At 38.8% G+C, this 19,652-nt stretch overlaps 1 protein-coding gene across 8 annotated transcripts in view; it reads left to right on the forward strand.

Annotated features, from left to right (window-relative positions):
* The window catches only part of EPS8 (epidermal growth factor receptor pathway substrate 8), a 187,673-nt gene extending 176,699 nt beyond the window's left edge, over nt 1-10,974 (forward strand). For all 8 annotated transcript variants that reach the window (XM_021092301.1, XM_021092299.1, XM_021092298.1 and 5 more), the window contains 3 exons: nt 6,444-6,624; nt 7,854-7,983; nt 9,719-10,974. In XM_021092301.1, the coding sequence (XP_020947960.1) occupies nt 6,444-6,624; nt 7,854-7,983; nt 9,719-9,832 (425 nt within the window). In that variant the 3' untranslated portion in view covers nt 9,833-10,974. The remainder of the gene's footprint in view (nt 1-6,443; nt 6,625-7,853; nt 7,984-9,718) is intronic.

The following is a 19,652-nucleotide window of genomic DNA, read 5'->3' on the forward strand; positions in this document are numbered from 1 at the left end:
TTTGTATAGTGAAACATCACTTGCTGGCCATGAGACCTTCAACAATTTAATAATCCTCTCTATATTTTAATATCTTAACAGTAATAATGATATTTGCTTCATAGGATAATTTTGAAGATTTAATGATATAATGCATATATAAAGCATTCAAATCAGTCCTTCTCAGCCAGAGGTAATTTTTCCCCAGGACATTTGGTATTTGTCCTGGAGACATATTTTGGTCAAAATTGGGTGGATGTGACTGGCATATAATAGGTAGAAGTTAGGGATGTAGTTAACATCCTAAGATGAATAGGCCAGCTCCTCCCCCACCACACACAACCTAACCCAAAATGTCAGTGATACTGAGGCTCAAAAATCCCAATTGATGTTACACATTATAAGCAGTTAGTAAATTTTTGCTGTTATCATCATCAGTATTACCATCATAGTTTTTTTGCTTCTCTACCTCATATACGTAATGTGTATGTATAGACACACATATATGCACAATCACAGTAGCTTAATATAATCAACCTGCCAATAGCAGTTTCAAATTTGCCCTCCAAATTCAGATTTAGATTTCAATTTCAATTCTTATAAATTTAGATTTTATTTTTCACGTGAATGCTTGCTTGCTTTCTTTCTTTCTTTCTCTCTCTCTCTCTCTCTCTCTCTCTCTCTCTCTCTTTCTTTCTTTCTTTTTTGCTTTTTAGGGCTGCACCTGTGGCATATGGAGAGCTAGGGGTCACATAGAGTTATAGCTGCTGGCCTAAGCCACAGCACAGCAATGCAAGATCAGCACCTACACCTTAGCCCAAGGCAACACCAGATCCCTGACCCACTGAGTGAAGCCAAGGATCAAACCCACATCCTCATGGATACTAGTCGGATTCCTTCCCTCTGTGCCACAGCGGGAACTCCCATATGAATGGTTTCTATGAAAACTAGATTTAAATACTAAAAGATCTTTGGCCAACTTTAGATTTTCCATGTTAATACTTGGGAATACCAGTGTAAATAATTGGAAAACTGAAGATAATTCTAAGATAATTTTTATTTTGTTTCATCTTATAGTATGTGGCTTGTCTGTTCAATCTTCAGATTGTGTTTATAAGTATTATAAAATTGCTTTATCTATACTTGAAATATAAAAATTCTTGGAAAACTAGGGCTGGGAAAATACTTCCTCAATATGATAAAAGCATATAAAGGGTAGTGTGTGTGTGTGTGTGTCTGTGTGTATCTGTGTATTTGTGTGTGTCTGTGTGTGTGTAAAGGACATCTTTCATTCTCTCAAATAGCCTCTTCCAGGCTCAGTTCTGGGTTCTTTGCTTATAAACATGCTTTTACTGTAGATGATCACTCTGTTTTCACTTCTTTCAATACAGTCTCTACTATTGGAAAAGGAATGACTCATAAATTTGTCTTCATATCAAATCTTATATCTGGCATCCAGATACATGTTTTGAACTATTAACTTTATAGTGGAGATTGGATGTTTGAGATTCAAGTTCAAAATCAAATTTTTGAATCACTCACTCCCATTTTTACCCTATTGTTTTTCTTATCTCAGTAGATCATAGCCTCATCTGTTCACTTGCGGTCATTCTGGATACATTTTTTAAAAAAAGAAGACACAAATTATTACTCTTTAATTGTTCTGGAAATTCTGGTTAAATGCCATAAACACAAACTATTTTTAGACATTACTTTCTCAACTGAGATGTAGCCATTTTTAATCACCTTATCTATATGTTAATCTTACCAAAGAACTAATAGAAAAATGATTAACTCTTTCTGGGCAGCAAAACAGCTGTGTGTATGTTTGTGTGTCTGTGTGTATAAATATAATTTGCTATCAAATTTTAAAATATTTTTGCTTATGTTTTTTAAAAGGATGCTTTTTTTTTCGGACACTAAAGACATAGTTTTGAGATGAGAAAACTATAAATGTTTTTATTGATGTCCCTAAGGGAAAGTTTCCTCTCAGAGGCTTTCTTCATTCTTACCGCAAGTTTATAACATCTCCCTCCTTTGATACGTCAGCATGGTAATCTTTGACACTGTGGTGCTCTTTCTCCAGGCCTAGGATCAGGGTCAAAGGCATCCAGGCCCAATTTTGGAACAGTCTGTGCGCTGGGACAGTTTGTTCTTTGTCCTAGTCTAAGAAACTAAGAATAACCTAATGGGAAAGAAGCATGGTTAGAATGCTTTAAAGATAGAGAACTCTCCTGATAATTGTGACTCATTCGTTTCAAGTCTGTTTTTCATAAGTAAAAGAATGACATTGGTATGTAAAACATAAACCTCTCTCCCAAAATTAACACGTGTACTTGTTTCCTTAAAATAATAAAATTTTGCATGTATTTATATAGTGTTCCTTTTAAAGACGGACCAAAAGTGTAGTTTAGCATTAAAAATAAAGAGAATTCTTTTTATAAAATAACTATTTTATTTTATTTTTTTTGTCTTTTTGTCTTTTTAGGGCCTCACCCACAGCATAGGGAGGTTCCCAGGCTAGGGGGCTAATTGGAGCTGCAGCTGCCGGCCTATGCCACAGCCACAGCAACGCCAGATCTGAGCCACATCTGTGACCTACACCACAGGCCATGGCAATGCCAGATCCTGGACCTGCTGAGCGAGGCCAGGGATCGAACCCGCAACCTCATGGTTCCCAGTCGGATTCGTTTCTGCTGCAGCACTGTGGGACTCCATAAAATAACCATTTTCTTGATAGTTTTTTCTCAAGTATCTTTTTGAATAGCATTTCTTTTGAATGAATGTTAGGGCTTCTCAATGGTCTTTTAGAACCAAATAGACATACTTCTTTTTTGGTAGCCAGGTTTCTTTCAAAAGATACCTTTTATGCTACCTACATTCTCTGCTTATGGCCTAGACGTCTGATAAGAATAAAATTCAAGGAGCAGTAAATCATACTCACCCAGAAAAATGCTACCCAGCAGCCATAAAGAAGGAAAAAAAGTCCACAGGCCTGTTTTTAAAAATGTAGCAAGTATCAAGGGCCAGCCTCCTCTTCTGAAGTGTAACTTGCACTGATTCAAATTAGCTGCGGGAGCCCTGTATCATGGAAACTATTCAATTTTTCTTGTCACAGGATTCAAAAAGTTCTCACCACTTTTGAAGATAGCAGTGCTTTAGTTGTTGTGCATTTCTTCCATTTCCTCTGAAATGCTAGTCCTTTTGTCTGAGTTTAATCTTTTGGAATCAGAAGTCTTGTTTTAGAAAGAGGCATAAAGTTAGTCTGGTGTGTTGTGTGCTAGAACCTGGCAAATGGAAACCAAAGCAGGAACACATTAGAGGTGGTTTTTATATTCCCTGGAAAGAGGTTATATTGTGCACTAGAGATGATCCTGCAGTGGCTATGTCCGCAGATAAGACAGTAAACCTTTTAGTGTGGTGATGCTTTTGTATTTCTTTGAGATGTCTTCCTGGACTGTATGGCAGTATGACTAAATCACAGTGATTTAAGCGTTAACTAATGAAATGCTTGTCATGTATTTCTTAAATATAACAATCAATAATAGTCCCTCTCACCCTTCACCCCTTCTCCCTCCTTCCTTTCCTTCTTTTCTCCTATTTCTCTTTCTTTTGACTTCTTCTTCAAAAGGTTTCCTGAATACTTGGGGCATTAAAAAAAAATTAGACTGAAATGACACAATCTGTTTATTTCACACTTTCACTTATTTCCCTGGGACACCAAACACTTGCTAAAACATTCTCCCTAAAAAAAAAAAACAGAACAATGGTCACAAAAGCTCCCTTAGTGACCAGGTCATTGTCACTTGCCAAGTTAGTTAATTGATTACTATATCAGTTCTTTGTACTTAATCCTTGAAGGTGATATACAGATAATATTTCTATGTTTGTGCATGTGTGTACGTGTGTGTGAGAGAGAGACTTATATTTGAAAAGGATTAATTTAGCTGAGAAAAGAATGAGGAGCAAAGCGTGGGGTGGTGGAAATTAGAAGCAGAAAGACCTGTGAACAGACTGGTAGCTCAGACCAAGATGGAAACAGAAAAAAAATGGAGTGAAGTGGTTGGCTGTGTGGTCTATTTTAATGGCAGGACCAACAGTTTGCTGATGGATTGCACGTAATCTAGGGCAAAAGAGAATCAAGCGTAACTCCATGGCATTTTGCTGGAGGAACTGGAAAAACAGAATTACCAACTTGTTGAAAAGTCTAGCATAAAAGCAAACTTCAGGAAGAAGATGAGTAATCTGAACTAATTCAGATTCAGATCAGAAGATGAGTAATTCATTTGACATGTTATGTTTGAGGGAAGTGGCAGACATCCAATGAACATGTCAAGTAGATGGTTGGCACACCTGGCTCTAGAGTTTTGAGGGCGAGCCTGGACTGGCAAAATCATTTGGGTGGTTATCAGCTTTTAAATAGCATTTAAGGGTTTCCCACAGTGATGCACTGGGTTAAGTTTCTGATGTTGTCTCTGTAGTGGCTTGGGTCGCTGCTGTGAGACAGGTTTGATCCCCAGCCTGGCACAGTGTTAAGGATCCAGTGTTGCCACAGTTGTGTCATAGGTTGCAACTGTGGCTCGGATTCAATCCCTGGCCTGGGAACTTCCATATGCTGTGGGTGCAGCCCTCCCCCCACAAAAAAAAACCCTGACATTTAAAGCCATGAGACTAGGCACAATTGTCATTGATGGAATGTGTGCAGAAAAGAGATCCAAGGACTATGCCCTGGAGAGTTGGGGAAATGAGAAGATTCTGAAAAAAGGATGCTGAGGAGAGGCTGGTGAGACAAGAGGAAAATCAGAGTGGTGTCCTGAAGGCCACAAGAAGAAAGTATTTCAGCTTCTTCAAATGTTGCTGATAGATTCAAAGAGGAAATGACTGGGAATCAACCATTGGATTTTAGCAAAAGGGAGTGAAGGGATGGGGCTGAAAGCCTAATTGCAATGGATTTAAGAGGAAACTGGAGCATGGGAATTGGAATCAACTAATATAGACAGCTTTTCATGGAGTTTTGATGAAAGGGGAGGGGAGAAATGGGTAGTAGCTGAGAAGGGGCATGAAATTAAGACAAGGGTTTACTTACAAGCCAGAGAAGTAACAAGAAATAGCATGTTTGTATGCTGATGAGATGATTCAGTAAAAGAGGAAAATTGATAACAAGGACCTACTGTATATCACAGGGTAATCTATTCAATACTGTCTGGTAACTTATATGGGAAAAGAATCTGAAAAGGAATGGACGTATGTCTGTGTGTAACTGATTTGGCTGTACACCTGAAGCTAACATGACTTTGTAAGTCAGCTGTACTCCCATAAAATTTATAACAAAGAAAAAGAAAAAAATAGATAAACAACAAAGACTTACACTTAGCAGAGGGAACTATACTTAATATCCTGTAATAACTTATAATGGAAAAGAATCTAAGGAAAGGAAGGTGTATGTATGTGTATATATAACTGAATCACTTACACAATACTGTAAATCAGCTATACTTCAATTTTAAAAAAAAGAAAAGAGGGAGAAAAAGAGGAAAATTGATAACATAGGAGAAGTAGGGAGAAATTACTGTCAGAGTATTTAAATGAGGACATGGGATCAAGGGTTGGCTTGAGGAGCATGGAAACAGTTCATCGGTAATGTTAAAAGGAAGGGAGGCAGACAGTGCACAAGGAAAGGGCTGGTAGGTGAAAGGGCTGCTAGGGGAACTTAGGGAGGTTTTCTTTTAAGTTCCTTATTTCACTCAAAAATTGTAAAAGTTAAATCATCGGCTCAGGGTAAGGACTGGGCTCTGGGTGTTGGAGGTTCCCAGAGGAAGAAGATAGGAAATACGTCTAAGGGGGGCAATTTTATGGTCTGGGGCAGGGTTAGGGTTAGGGTTAGGGTTAGGGTTAGGGTTAGAAAGCCCTGTTGACCTTTGAGGCTGGACGATTCTCTGTTGGAGGAGACTGACCTGTGTGCCGTGCAAAATGTTTTTCATGATGGTAGCTTCCTTTCCCCTGTTCCCCATTTGCAAGATCCAAAAGTGTCTCTAGCCATTGCCAGATGTCTCCTGGGGTCAAAATTTCCCCCACTTGAAAACCACTGACTTACCCAGGAAATGGAATATGGTTGTCAGGGAGCACTGACAGCCTAGTGCCGGTTCATGATCATGAATTTAACATGAGATCATTCAGCATTGTTGTTTTGTAATCGGTGTGCAGGTGTAGCACAGAATAGGCGGAAAGTTAGATTTAACAAAGGTTGAGATTTTGCCAAATGAATACAATGAAGAGAGAAGAGATAGGGAGTGATTTTAATAATTAATTGAGGAATTTACACTTGGTGAGGATGAAAGGAAAGATGGTGGGAATTCTAGATCATAAATCCTGTTGGGGTCAAAAGATTCTTGGCATTGGGGTCCTAGAGAAAGTGACGCTTGTTAGGGGCTTTCAGAAATAACCCACTCTTTGTTGGTATCCAGGTAGGAAATCTCAGATGGAGGAAGTTCAGGATGAGCTCATTCACAGACTGACCATTGGTCGGAGTGCCGCCCAGAAGAAGTTCCACGTGCCACGGCAGAATGTGCCAGTTGTCAATATCACTTACGATTCCACCCCAGAGGATGTGAAGACTTGGTTGCAGTCAAAGGGGTTCAACCCTGTGTAAGTCTCCCTGGGGATCCTTTGCTGTTCTGTGTATGAAACATGAACTGTTTTCAATTTGATCACTAAGAGGTCACAAGGGACTCATAGAATGGGGAGCCCAAACTGCATCTGTTTCCATGCTCAGGAAATGACTATATAGCCATTTATAGTTAAAAAAAAAAGGAATAGAGGAAACAGAAATAACTATCATTTAATGGCACCCCATCTTCTAGGTGGTGGTGTTTTTTCATCGTTGGTCCCTTAAGCAGTCTCCTGGTGGTTTTGAGGCTGGTAGATGTCTTTCTCCCTCTGAAGGTCATACAGGGTAGGACTCTGGTCTTACCTAGACTTCCCAGACCACAGAGGACATATAGTCTTTTCTTCTGCTGCAGCATACAGATTCCTGGCAGACAAAAATAAATTACATCACTTATTGTAGGTGATAATCTAATAGAACATTTCCTTTAGTAAACCCATGATGAAGTTTCTGTTTTTCTGTCATTAAAAATTTGTAAATATTTTGTGTGTATTTGATACACATATTTGAATATGTGTATTTGAACTATTTGACTAACACATATCCAAGAGAACTTGACACATTATAAACCCATTTACCCAATGTGACTGAAAAAAATGAGGTACACTAGTTAGTCAATTGCCTGGCTACTAGAAAGTTATCTGTTCCTTATATGAAACACCAATTTTATTTTATTTTAATTTTTTTTATTTTTTTGCTTTTTAGGGCCACACTCACGGCATATGGAGGTTCCCAGGCTAAGGGTCAAATCGGAGCTACAGCTGCTGGCCTACATCATAGCCGTGTGGGATTTGAGCCATGTCTGTGACCTGCACCACAGTTCACAGCAACACAGGATCCTTTACCCACTGAGTGAGGCCAGGGGTCAAACCTGCATGAATCTAGTTGGGTTTGTTAACCACTGAGCCCTGAAGGGAACTGCAGAAACACCAATTTTAAAGGAACTGGTGCTACACAATAAGAATACTAAACTCAGTTGGCTCTTTTTTTGATACTTCATAATCAGTGATCTTATATAGCCTCAGGGTCATCGTTATGACAGTTCCTTGTCATTGCCCTGAGCATCCTAATACCATTTTATGAGTTCCAGTGTATAGAACACTTAAAGAAGAGAGGTGGTAGCAAGACCAGCAATTTTTCTTTTCTTTTGCTTTTTTTTTTTTTCAGACAGTATTTTTAATGCTCTATTTCCTTCTTTTATTATTTTCAGGACCGTCAATAGTCTTGGAGTATTAAATGGCGCACAACTTTTCTCTCTCAATAAAGATGAACTAAGAACAGTCTGCCCTGAAGGGGCCAGAGTCTTTAGCCAAATCACTGTACAGAAAGCCGCATTAGAGGTACGACTCATCAGCCTAAGATGGTATTTTTCTGCATTAGTCAAGCATGTGGGCTATAGTTTGAAAACACTGGAAATAATATTTATGTCCATATTGGTCACTCTCTTTGCCTTTCATACAGAGCTGAATTAAACTTGATTTGGCTCTAGCAATCTGTCACTGGAGACCATCAGTGACCATTGTCAGGGAGACTAATTTGTTGTTAAGTGCTCATGTAACATGAAGCTTGAGCTTCAAATACTTTTGGACATCTAATGAAAAGCCTAATGTTCTCATTTTATATACACTAACTGTTTCTGTAGGAATTTTATCTACTCCTTCACTTTGGGTGAGTAATGATTTAAGAGGCCTGTCCTTAGTGTTTACTCTAGAGATTCTAGTAGGCTAGAGATTATAAAGTATTAAAACTGTGTCTGTGTGCCTGAAGCCTACTTAAACATATAAATCATCAGAGGGAAAATATTAGGTAGGGATCATTGAAAATAGAGAGTCCTGAAGAGTAATTGTTTCCCTATAGCAGTTTCTATGAAAGCAGAAGAGTAAATGTTTTCTAGATTGGATACACTAAAGCTTCCAATATGCTATTCTACTTAAAATGGGCTATATAAGGATAGTAGTTTCTAACTGTTACATCTTGAAGCTCTTAATAGCTTTCATGAAAATTAAACTTGGGCTCAAATGAAAGGATATAGGCTTTGACATGAAATCAATGCATAATTATCCCTAGCAGGTATATTGTATAAATTCAACAGTTACATAACTCAATAAAACAACTTCATGCCTACAACTCTATAACCATTCCCAGTCAGGAGAAATCACATTTCCCTTGGAAATTTTTTCTACAACATGGATCATGGTTGATGCTACATCAGGTTTCTGTATATTGAATATGAATCAGGATTATATCTTTTCTGAGGCAGTTTTATTACCATTATACATTTTAATTACCATTATACATTTTAATTTTATCGAGAATGAATAAATTACTCTTTAAGGGTTATGATAGAAAGTTCCATATTCCTAACATTTCTGAATTCCAGACTTCTTAGTGCGGTCATTTGCCCTCACTGCCCACATCCTCCTGGGCTCTTGCTCCTGTTCCTCTGGATCCTCCTGGATGTGTATCAAGGCAGAGACTGACTACTCGAGAGTTTTCATCTTCCCCAGCCACCTTCCCGTCATGCCCTTCTCTTGCATCTCGTTCAAGACTTCCATAGATGAGAGGATTACAGAAGATGCATAGAGATTGTAGGCAGGGTTTGGAAAGGAGAAAAGCCAACATGATGTCAGAGGGTCAGAACCCTTTGATATGAGAAAACTCAGTATATTCTGAGCCTAGCCTTTGGGTCTGATTTAGAGTCCCTTAAAGGCAGATGAGTATCATGCTTGACCTACAGAGCATTTCTTTGATAATTTACCATCTTTTTGTGCTTGTCGTTCAATCTCTTCTTTCTCCCAGGGAATCTAGAGCATTCCACATGCATTATTGATTTATCTTTAACATGTTCAAGTGAGAGGCATGATGAATGAGTTGCCTTAAGACACTATAAATGAAAAAAATTATTAATGCGATGTGAGTAAAGTCCAGAATCATCACTTATATGAAGGCAGCCTCCAGTTTTCCCCCAGAAACATGAGAAGAAAAACACAGACTTTTAGCCTGAGCCATTTCATTACATGATTTGCAGCCTCACAAACCAGTAACCATCTTGTCTGCCCCATGTTTGTTTTTCAGGATAACAACGGCAGTTCTGAGTTGCAAGAAATCATGCGAAGACGACAGGAAAAAATCAGTGCTGCCGCTAGTGATTCAGGAGTGGAATCGTTCGATGAGGGAAGCAGTCACTAATTTGTTTTTAAACTCCATTATTCTTGGCATTATTCCAGCGTGCTTTGTTTTAAGAAGCCATGAAGGGAATGTCAGATTCTTATTTCTTGGTATACATAATTTATCGCCATAAAGAAGCAATGCAAACATTAAGCAAGCAGAGGACTTGCCTCTGGCCCATTATTTTTTTTCAAACTAAAAAATTTTTAACAGAATTTTTGACCTTGGGAAATATTTTGCGTACATTACCAAGGGGAGGTTTCTTTTTTTGGATTAATTATTTCATCCCCACCTCAAGGCATAAGCAGACTTTTTTTTTGGACAGTGGTGAATTTATTTATTGCAACAAAACAGAGAGGTTACCCATGATTCAAAATCTAAACAATTTCAGTTCTGCCTGTGACTGTGGTGTGTGTCATTCAGGATATAGCTTACTTTAGTCTAGCCTCTGCTTACTTAGGTTTCTTCTTTGACATAATGGTAGAATATTTAGATTTATTTAAGTTCTTAATGCCAACAGTTTAAAAAATTTAAAACATTTAATGAACTGTAAAATACAATAAGGTCTTGGACATGCAGATAGAAACCTATGGAGCATTCCCAGGATATTTTATTGGTCATGGCTCTGTTAATCACAATTCCTTGTATAGCTTGTATTTTGATTTAGTTTATATTCTGCTTATCTGTACTGTGTTCTTATATATGAGAAAGCACAAGTGTAAAAGAGGTCATACACATTTAAAATCTGTCACAGGAAATAGCCTGCATTGGTGTGTGTTACAGTATTTTGCTTAAAGAAGGCCTCAATGCTGAATATTGCTATAAGTAGTTACAAGCAAATTTGGGCCATTGTATGTGTTTATCTGTGTCAAGTTTTTCTGGTAATAAGAAGTAATTTTACACATATTTTAATCCTGTGAAAGACTCTAGGTAGAGAAAAGCAAGAAGACTTAACCTTCAACAAATGTTATTTTTGGAAACATGATTTTTGTCATTAAATGTTATATTATTTCACATATATAAAACAGATGTTATGTAAGAATGTTGTATATTTTAACATAATTCCATTTAGAGAGATTATCTAGATTCATTAATTTTCATAGTGCCTTTTTCACATGAGTCAGCTGGAAAGTCTGCAATAAACAGTATTTGCTGTATGTTAATAAATGGCTCCTGTCTCATTGGCAAAAGGGACCTTTGGCGTGGAGACTGGAGATCAGGGTTGAATGGAATATGAAAAACAGAGGCCTACTCTTTTTTTTTTTTTTTTTTTTCCTGATCTCCTGTGGAGTTCTGAATGGGTAGAAACCACTTTGGAGTACATTCCTTCATTGTTTCTCTTCTTTCTCCCTCTCTTATTTCATCATCTTTTCTTCCACCATCTAGTCACAGTTGGTCCCAGTAATAAAAAAAAAAAAAAAACTTATACAGGGTGTTTCCATTGTGGCTCAGTGGTAACGAACCCAACTAGTATCCATGAGGATGCGGGTTCTATCTTTGGCCTCGCTCAGTGGGTTAAGGATCCAGCATTGCCACAAGCTGCGGTATAGGTCAAAGACTTGGCTTAGATCTCGAGTTGCTGTAGCTGTGGTGTAGGCTGGCAAATGTAGCTCTGATTTGACCCCTAGTGGGGAAACTTCCATATGCTGTTGGTACAGCCCTAAAAAAGAAAAAAAAACATATATTCAGCACTTTTGATTGTGAAATGCATCCACATAAATGCTTTGTTAAGTATCTACAATAAATCTGAGTTGTATTTTATAGATGAGGAGGCCTAGTTTATCAGAGGCTAATTTTCTCCAAATCATGAGAAATACAGGAGTCTTTTGTCTTCCATGTCTCAGCCTCTCCATAATGTGGCCCATCCAGCAAAGTGAAGCAAACATGAGATTAATAAAGAATCATTGTTAATCTTTCCCATTTCCTAAACGCTGACACACATTTAGACACACTGATAGAAAATCTCTGAAAATGTAGAGATAAGACGAAGATAGAAAAGTTAAAATCACATGTGTGTAATGTAGCATATCAGATATTAAAATAATTGGTACCATTTATATGTCTGTCTTTGTGCCATAAAATTCCAAAGAGGGGGTTCCCATTGTGGTGCAGCAGAAACAATTCCAACTAGTATCCATGAGGATGCAGATTCAGTCCCTGGCCTCACTCAGTGCCCAGTGGGTTGGGGATCTGGTGTTGCAGTGAGCTGGGGTATAGACTGAAGACAGGACTCGGATCCCACTTTGCTGTGGCTGTGGTGTAGGCTGGCAGCTTCAGCTCTGATTCGACCCCTAGCCTGGGAACTTCCATGTGCCATGGGTGCAGCCCTAAAATAAATAAATAAATTTTAAAAAATAAAAAAAATGTTTTAAATCCCAAAGGAAAATAGTCACAGAGGCAGTAATTGCAGAAAGTAGTTACCTCTCTCAGAGATGTGGAGACAGAGAGTCCAGATTAATGGAATTTAAAAGCTTGAGAGAGAGGCACTACCTTCTGGGAGTGTGGGGACCACTGGAAACTACTGGGAATCAATTGCTACTTGATTAATAGTAGCAAAGAATTATTATTAGGGTGATGTTGATAGGAATAGAAAGTAAAACAGAAGAAAGCCAGTCCCTTGTTCCCCCTCTAGCTTCCTTTGTCCCTTAGCACATTTTTTTTTTTGGACAGAATCTATTGGTCACCCACCTGGCAAAGCCCCAAATCACAAAGATGAGAATAAAGGGGTAGACTGGAAACTGAGAGAACAGCCCAATGACCAACCTGTTTCAATTCTGGCTATTTAGCTTATATTCATTCTCTTCTATACATCTTTGAAGCTCTATAAAATGATTTTAAAAGGTTTATACTTTCACCCTAGATAGAATCATCCTTCTCTGTTACTTAAACAATATTTAACCTAAGGAACTGGTTTAGCAGGAAAAAAAAGAAAATATTGCAACATCCCAGAAGTGGTAATAATAGGAAGCAGTCCCTGCCCCTTGGGCCAGGGTTGCACAAGGAAGGGATTGGGTGTATCAGCATTTAGAAGCCTGGAGAAAGACCCTGGGAACTTGGGCACAGACCCTTGAATAAGAGGTTCTGTCTAGTGTTGGTGCTGATGCCTCAAAGAGCACAGAGGAGAGATCCCCTGTAGATATGGAAGTGAGACCCTTGTAAAGAGAGAAAACTCTGGACAGTTTATGCCACTGTCTCTGAGGGGTGCAGTAATGTTGGTTCTGAAAATGGAGGAGGGGAAAAAACCAGAAACTAGAATCATCTACTGCTACTGGAATCAACTGCTGCTGCCAAAGTGGAGATCTCATTACTAGCATTAAGCTGATGGTGTAGCCTTTGCCTAGTTCACTTCTTGTTTCTTATTCTTGATGTTCATTGAGATCTTGGGAACTGTGGGATTATAGTTTTTATTAAATTTGGTAAAGTTTCAATCATCATTCCTTTTTTCCCCCCTGTCCCTCCTGCCTTCTTTCCTTGGGAGACTCTTAATTTCACATTCTCTAAGCTATTTGAAGTTTCCTGAAAGTCTCTGATACTCTGTCACGTTTTTAATCAGACTTTTTTCTCTGTTTCATTCTGAATAGTTTCTATTTCAATCTTCAAGTTTACTAATCTTTTCTTCTGCAGTTTCTAATCTGCTTTTATTTTGCTCTTTGTATTTTTCATTCCAGATATTAGAGTTTTCATCTTTAAAAGTTTTAACTTAAAAAAAATTAGCTTCTGTGTCTCCACTTAACTTGCTCAATATTTCTTCAACTTTATAAATCATGTGGAAGACAGTAAAATATGTCTTAATGTTCCTGTTTATTAATTTTATCTTTATAACTTTAGATTGGTTATGATTGATTTTTCCATATTATTGGCCTTTTTTCTTGCTTCTTTGAATGTTTGGTAATTTTAATAGCTCTGGATACTTCAAGATTATTTCCTATATCTTTCATTTCTAATGTAAATTCAAATATAATGCCAAATATTGTGAATTTTATCTGCTAGGTGCTGGGTACTTTTGTATACCTATGAATATTATTGTGCTTTGTTTGGGGATGCTGTTAAGTTGCTTGGTAAGTGTTTGATCCTTTCTGATCTTGTCTTTAAGCTTTGTGAGGTGGAACAAAAGCAGTATTTAATTATCTCACTATTAAGGCAAATCTCTTCTGAATCCTCAACCTATTATTCCATGAATTATGTTTTCCACCATAGCAGGTAGTAATAAGGACTATTCATCGTTCTGTGGGAGCCTTGAGAAATATTTCCCCATTCCTTTCAAGTGGTTCTTTCCTCAGGCTTGAGCAGTTTTCTCATATGCATGCAGTGATCCATCTTCAGTGTAGGTCTCAATGGAGACCCTCTGCATATCTCCAGAGCTCTCTCTTCATGCAACCTTCTCCTCTCTATTACTCTGTGCTATGAATTTTAGTTCCCTTGCCCTTGCCACATTTTAAGCTTTGTCCCCTCAGTTCAAGGAGTCTTCTGAACTCCACATGAGTTCCCTCTCCCTGCACTGAAGCTTGAAAGCAATCACTTGGAAAACTGGAGCAGTTGTAGAGTTTTCCACATTTTTTTTCTTTTTACAACTGCACCTGTAGCATATGGAATTTCCTGGGCTAGGGTCAAATTGCAACTGCAGCTGCAGGCCTACGCCACAGCCACACCAGATCCAAGTCACATCTACAATCTGTACTGCAGCTTGTGGCAATGCCAGAATCTTAACCCACTGAGTGAGGCCAGGAATCAAACCCACATCCTCACAGAGTCAAAATAGGGTCCTTGACCTACTGAGCCACCGTGGGAACTTTTCCACTTTTATTTTTTCATCTTTCATTGTCCAATGTTTAATATTTTGAAAACTGTTCATGTATATGTGTATTTCTGTATACATATATATGTGTGTGTGTGTGTGTGTGTTTAAATTGTTTCAAGCTAGAAAGTAAGTTCAGTCTCTCTGACTCCATCCTGGTTTTTGGAGTCACCTTGCTTTTTAAAGTATATATTTTTTACTATATATATATATGTATAGGTTTCCACTTTTTATTCTAGAACTAAAAGTGTCATTCCATTGATAGTTCCTGATGATAAGTCATCATTCTTATTTTGCCCTTTAGCTGCCTTTAGGATTCTTTTCTACATCTTTCATCTTCAGCAGCTTGACTGTAGAGTGGATAAAGGTAGTTCTCTTGGTGTTTATTCTATGTGGGTTCAATGAGTTTCTGGATTTTTTAGGTCAGTGTTTTTCCATGATGAGAAGCCCTTATTCCTTACAATATTTTTTCTCCTTTTTTCTTTTCTTTTCCTTATTCTTCTATTACCTATATGTTAGGCCACTTGATACTACCCCAACAGTCCCTAAATCTCTGTTAATATTTTTAAAATCCTTTTTCCCTATTTTCAAGATTGGAAATTTTCTGTCAATAGGTATTTGGGTTCACCAACTCTTTCTTTATGACCTGTCTTCCAATATGTGTTGAGTCAATCCAAATAATTTTTCTTTTTAGTTACTACATTTTATCAGTTCTAGAATTTACATTTAGTTGTTTTATATAGCTTACATTTCTCTACTGAGACTGTCTGTTCCCTCATTAAGATAATATTTCCCTTTAATTCTTTGAGCAACTTTCTTTTATTTCCATAACACATAAAGACTTCTTTATCTGCTAAATACAACATTTGGGCCATCTAGGTTCAGTTTCTAGTGACTGCCTTTTTCCTCCTCCACTATAGGTCCTATTTACATATGTAGTAATTATTTATTATATACTCTTGATATTATAGACAATGTTTTAGATATTTTAGAATATGTTGTCTTCCTTGGAAGAATGTTTATTCTTGTTCTAGCAAGCAATTCTGTATTGGCTGGTCACTTTGAGCTTATGTAGCTTTGTTTGTTTTATGCTTTGCCAGGATGAATTATGGCACATTCAGTGTGTTTTCCAAGATCTTCCTTCTAATGTGATGAGATTCAGTCTATAAACTATCCTCTGCAAATCTTGTCAGGACTTGATTTCAGGCTTTGTCTGTACCTATCAAGAGTAGTCAAGTAGTGGAGTCCTTACTAGACATGCCCCCCTTTTTTGGATGAATTCCCAGGTTATTTTGTATCTCAGCTGGATACCCCAGGTCTTAAAAGTTATGAAACAGGTCTCTTCACTTTTGCTGGGCTGACCCTTTAATATCTCCCAGCACAGTGACCTCCGATAGCCCTATTCCACTCTTAACCTTGCAGCAGCCACCCTAGTAAGCACTGGGTGATGCTGCCCTATACGAGCTGGGTAGATTCACTTACAGATTTCTGCAACTGCTCTCTGCAAAAATGCTTCTACTATGGTGCTCCTTTTCAGAATTTCCAGCCACTTCCAGTGCCCTGAATTCTTATCTTCTCCTCCTCAGCTCAGCAGGACTAACTTGCCCTTTTTGGATCCTAATGGCTACACTACCTTTGGGGAATTATCCTCACGTCAAGAACCAGTGAGTTTCCTTATCCCAAGGATTGTACTCTTGTACTGCTTATAAAAGATAACCAGTAAATTTTGTCTCTTTCCCTCCCCTGCCTTCAAGAGGCACAGGATCATGAGAAGCTAATGTGAGAGAGGCTCTAGTCACTTAAAACTCTTCCTCTCCTACTTTTCTCTAGGAAAATTTATAAGAAAGATTCACTTGCTTTCTAAAATGAAAAATTGCTGGAGTTCCTGTTATGACACAATGGGATTGGCAGTGTCTCTGGAGCTCCAGGACACAGGTTCGATTCCCAGCTTAGCACAATGGGTTAAGGATCTGGCATTGCGGCAGATGTGGCATAGGTTGCACCTGTGGCTTGGATCTTATCTCTAGCCTGGGAACTTCATATGCTGCCGGGTCACCAAGAAAGAAAAAAAAAAAATTGCTGCTAGATGGAGATGCTCCTAGGCTGTTCTTCTCTCGCACTTCTCAATGCTTATATACGGAGGGTGGAACAATGTCAGAAAGTTGTGCAGATTCACTAAAGGGATTTTTTAAAAGTAAAGATTGGTTGCTTCCAAGTAAGAAAAGACAATGTTCATTCAGTAAACATTTTGTAGGTGTCTTCTTTAAGAAGTGAATATTCAAAGAGAATCCTGGATATAGCCTCTGCCGTTAGGGGAGCCTATAATCTAAAGAACTGTTTGCAGCTTGCTGTATTTATCCCTGGTGATAGTCTTATTGGTCTCCTGGGGCAAAATTACACCCTAAAACTGCAGTGATTTTATTTCCAAGAGGCTGTGATTTTATACTTCTGACATTGAGGGTTTTTTGTTTTTTTGTTTTTTCCCAAAAGGCATAGCTTTTGAGCTTCCACTCAGAGATCTGTGTAGGATTGTGCAAAGGGCCCCTGGGAATGAATCAGGAGGGGAAGATAGTTACCATCCTACCATCCTTCCCATGGATCTTCTTTTCCTTATTTAAAACAAAATATAACATGCTCAAAAAGCTGCCGTTGCTGTAGGCAATTTCCAGAGAAGGGTTCTGTTTCCAGGAATTCTAGGTGGCAGACAGGAATTTTAGTCTGTACCCCCATCTTTCCCCCACCAACCCGACCCATTGTCTTTCCACCATCTTGGTTCCTTAATCCCTTCTTTTCCCCAGGCCCCTCTAGGACCTACGCCCACACCACCTCACAACCTCCTTTCCTGGCTTCTTTGTTCCTTTCTGTTTGCAAGTTTTGGTTGGAAAAGAAGCTGAAGAAGCCAGTGCTCTGAGCTCAGTTTTATGAGAAATCCTTAGTTTTTGGATCGAGGTGTCCGTAGTAACCAAGGAAAAAAAATATTTTCGAGTACCCAAATGTTCAGATTTATCACATCATGTTTGTGAATGAAAGGCTATCAAATAAAAAGCTAGTAAAACTCTAAGATAAAAGTGATTACTGAGAACCATCTACTTTTTAACTCTAAACTGAATTGGGGTCAGATGCATTTATCAGGTGTTCCAAGGGAAGTGAGGTCCTGAATCTTGATTTCTGTATCAATGGGGATATTTTAACAGCTAAGATGCTTCCTGATGAGCCTTAGGCATATTGCATTTAGTTTGGTGCTGGGATGAAGTGGGCAGTGAACCAGGGCTCCTACTGGGCCCAGATGGTCCTGGTCCAAGCTGGTCGCTTGGGCTCTTTCCTTCCTGACTGAGGTCCCAGGCACTTGGCCCAATTCCTGCTGCTTTTCTGGTCTGCCCTACCTGGGACAATCCTGAAGCAGTCAGTCTTGTCACTGAAGGATGGCTATGGAGTCGTATATAATTTCTGCAGCTTCAGTCATTCCTGTTATCTCCCCAAATGAATACACAATCTCTTTCAGTGATGGAAAATATGGGAATAAAACACAGACACAGACACACACACATATACACAGTCCTATTTTATGGTTTCTTACTCTGAGTTGGAATCATACAGTAAGACTTTCTTCCCTCCCATCTATTTTTAAAGAAAGGAAAACAGGGGAAGTTCCCATTGTGGCTCAGTGGAACCACATAATGAACCCAACATAATGTCCGTGAGGATGCAGGTTCAATCCCTGGCCTCACTCAGTGGGTTAAGGATCCAGCATTGCCACAAGCTGCAGTGTAGGTCACAAATGTGGCTCAGATCCTGTGTTGCTGTGGCTGTGGTGTAGGTGGGCAGCTGCAGTTCCAATTCGACCCCTAGCCCAGGAACTTCCATATGGTGCAGGTGCAGCCATAGAAAGAAAATATAAAAGAAAAAAAAATGAACTGAACTCACATGTGCTGAAAACTTTGTCTTGTATCACTTTACAAATAAGGAAATTGAAACTCAGATAAAAGTTAAGTAGCTTGTCACACAGTAAGTGGAACGACTTACTATGTGAACCAACTCTCTGTGACTTCTGTACAACTTGCTAATCTTCTTTTCTCTCAGATATAACAGATCAGGATATGAGATTTTTTTTTTTTTTGATTTTTGCTTTTTAGGGCTGCACCCGCAGCATATGGAAGTTCCCAGGCTAGGGGTTGAATCAAAGCTGTAGCTGCCGGCTTACTCCATAGCCACAGCAATGCAGGATCTGAACCACATCTGCAACCTATAACACATCTCATGGAAATGCCGGATCCCCGACCCACTGAGCAAAGCCAGGGATTGAACCTGCATCCCCCTGGATACTAGTCATATTCCTTTCTTCTGCACCACAACAGGAACTCCAATAATTTTTTTAAGCAGAAAAAAGCATTTTTTAAAATGTGAAGTTTTATATAGGATCCCACCATATAAAATAGAAAAAAGCAGTTTCTCTCATTGAAGCTGCAAAGAGGAGGCCTGGAGCTTCATTGGAAATCCTGGCCTCTTTGTTCCTTTCTGTTTGCAGGTTGAGGACAGAAAACAAGCTGAAGAAGCCAATACTCTGGGAGGGTCCCCGAGGTCCCTTAGAATCCCTCCTCCATGAAGGCTCTCTCAACTGCCATGATCTGCTGTCTGGCTTACAAAACACAGCACTTAGTGTGGCAAGAAGGTCTAGCACATTAGTAACATGTAGCCACCCAGTATCCTGCAGCCTCACAGGATACAGGACACAGTTTACTAGGAACTAACAGGAAAGTTAGTTTAGTGCCTCTTCTTTAAAATAGCCTTTGTGAGGGAAGAATGTAGACTTTGGGTAAAGCATTTCATTTGTCTTGGAAAAAAAAAAAAGAGGAGTTCCCTGGTGGCTCAGGGGTTAAGGATCTGGCATTGGCCCTGCTGTGGTGCAGGTACTGCTATGATGTGGGTTTGATCCCTGGCCTGAGAACTTTTATCTGCTGTGGATAAAAAATGAAATAACTATTGCTATTTTATGCCTCAGTGAATGCACAGTGGATTACCTCACGTAAATTAAAACATCTCTCTGGG

The sequence above is a fragment of the Sus scrofa genome, chromosome 5 (assembly GCF_000003025.6).
Source record: "Sus scrofa isolate TJ Tabasco breed Duroc chromosome 5, Sscrofa11.1, whole genome shotgun sequence".
In the NCBI taxonomy this organism is placed as follows: domain Eukaryota; kingdom Metazoa; phylum Chordata; class Mammalia; order Artiodactyla; family Suidae; genus Sus; species Sus scrofa.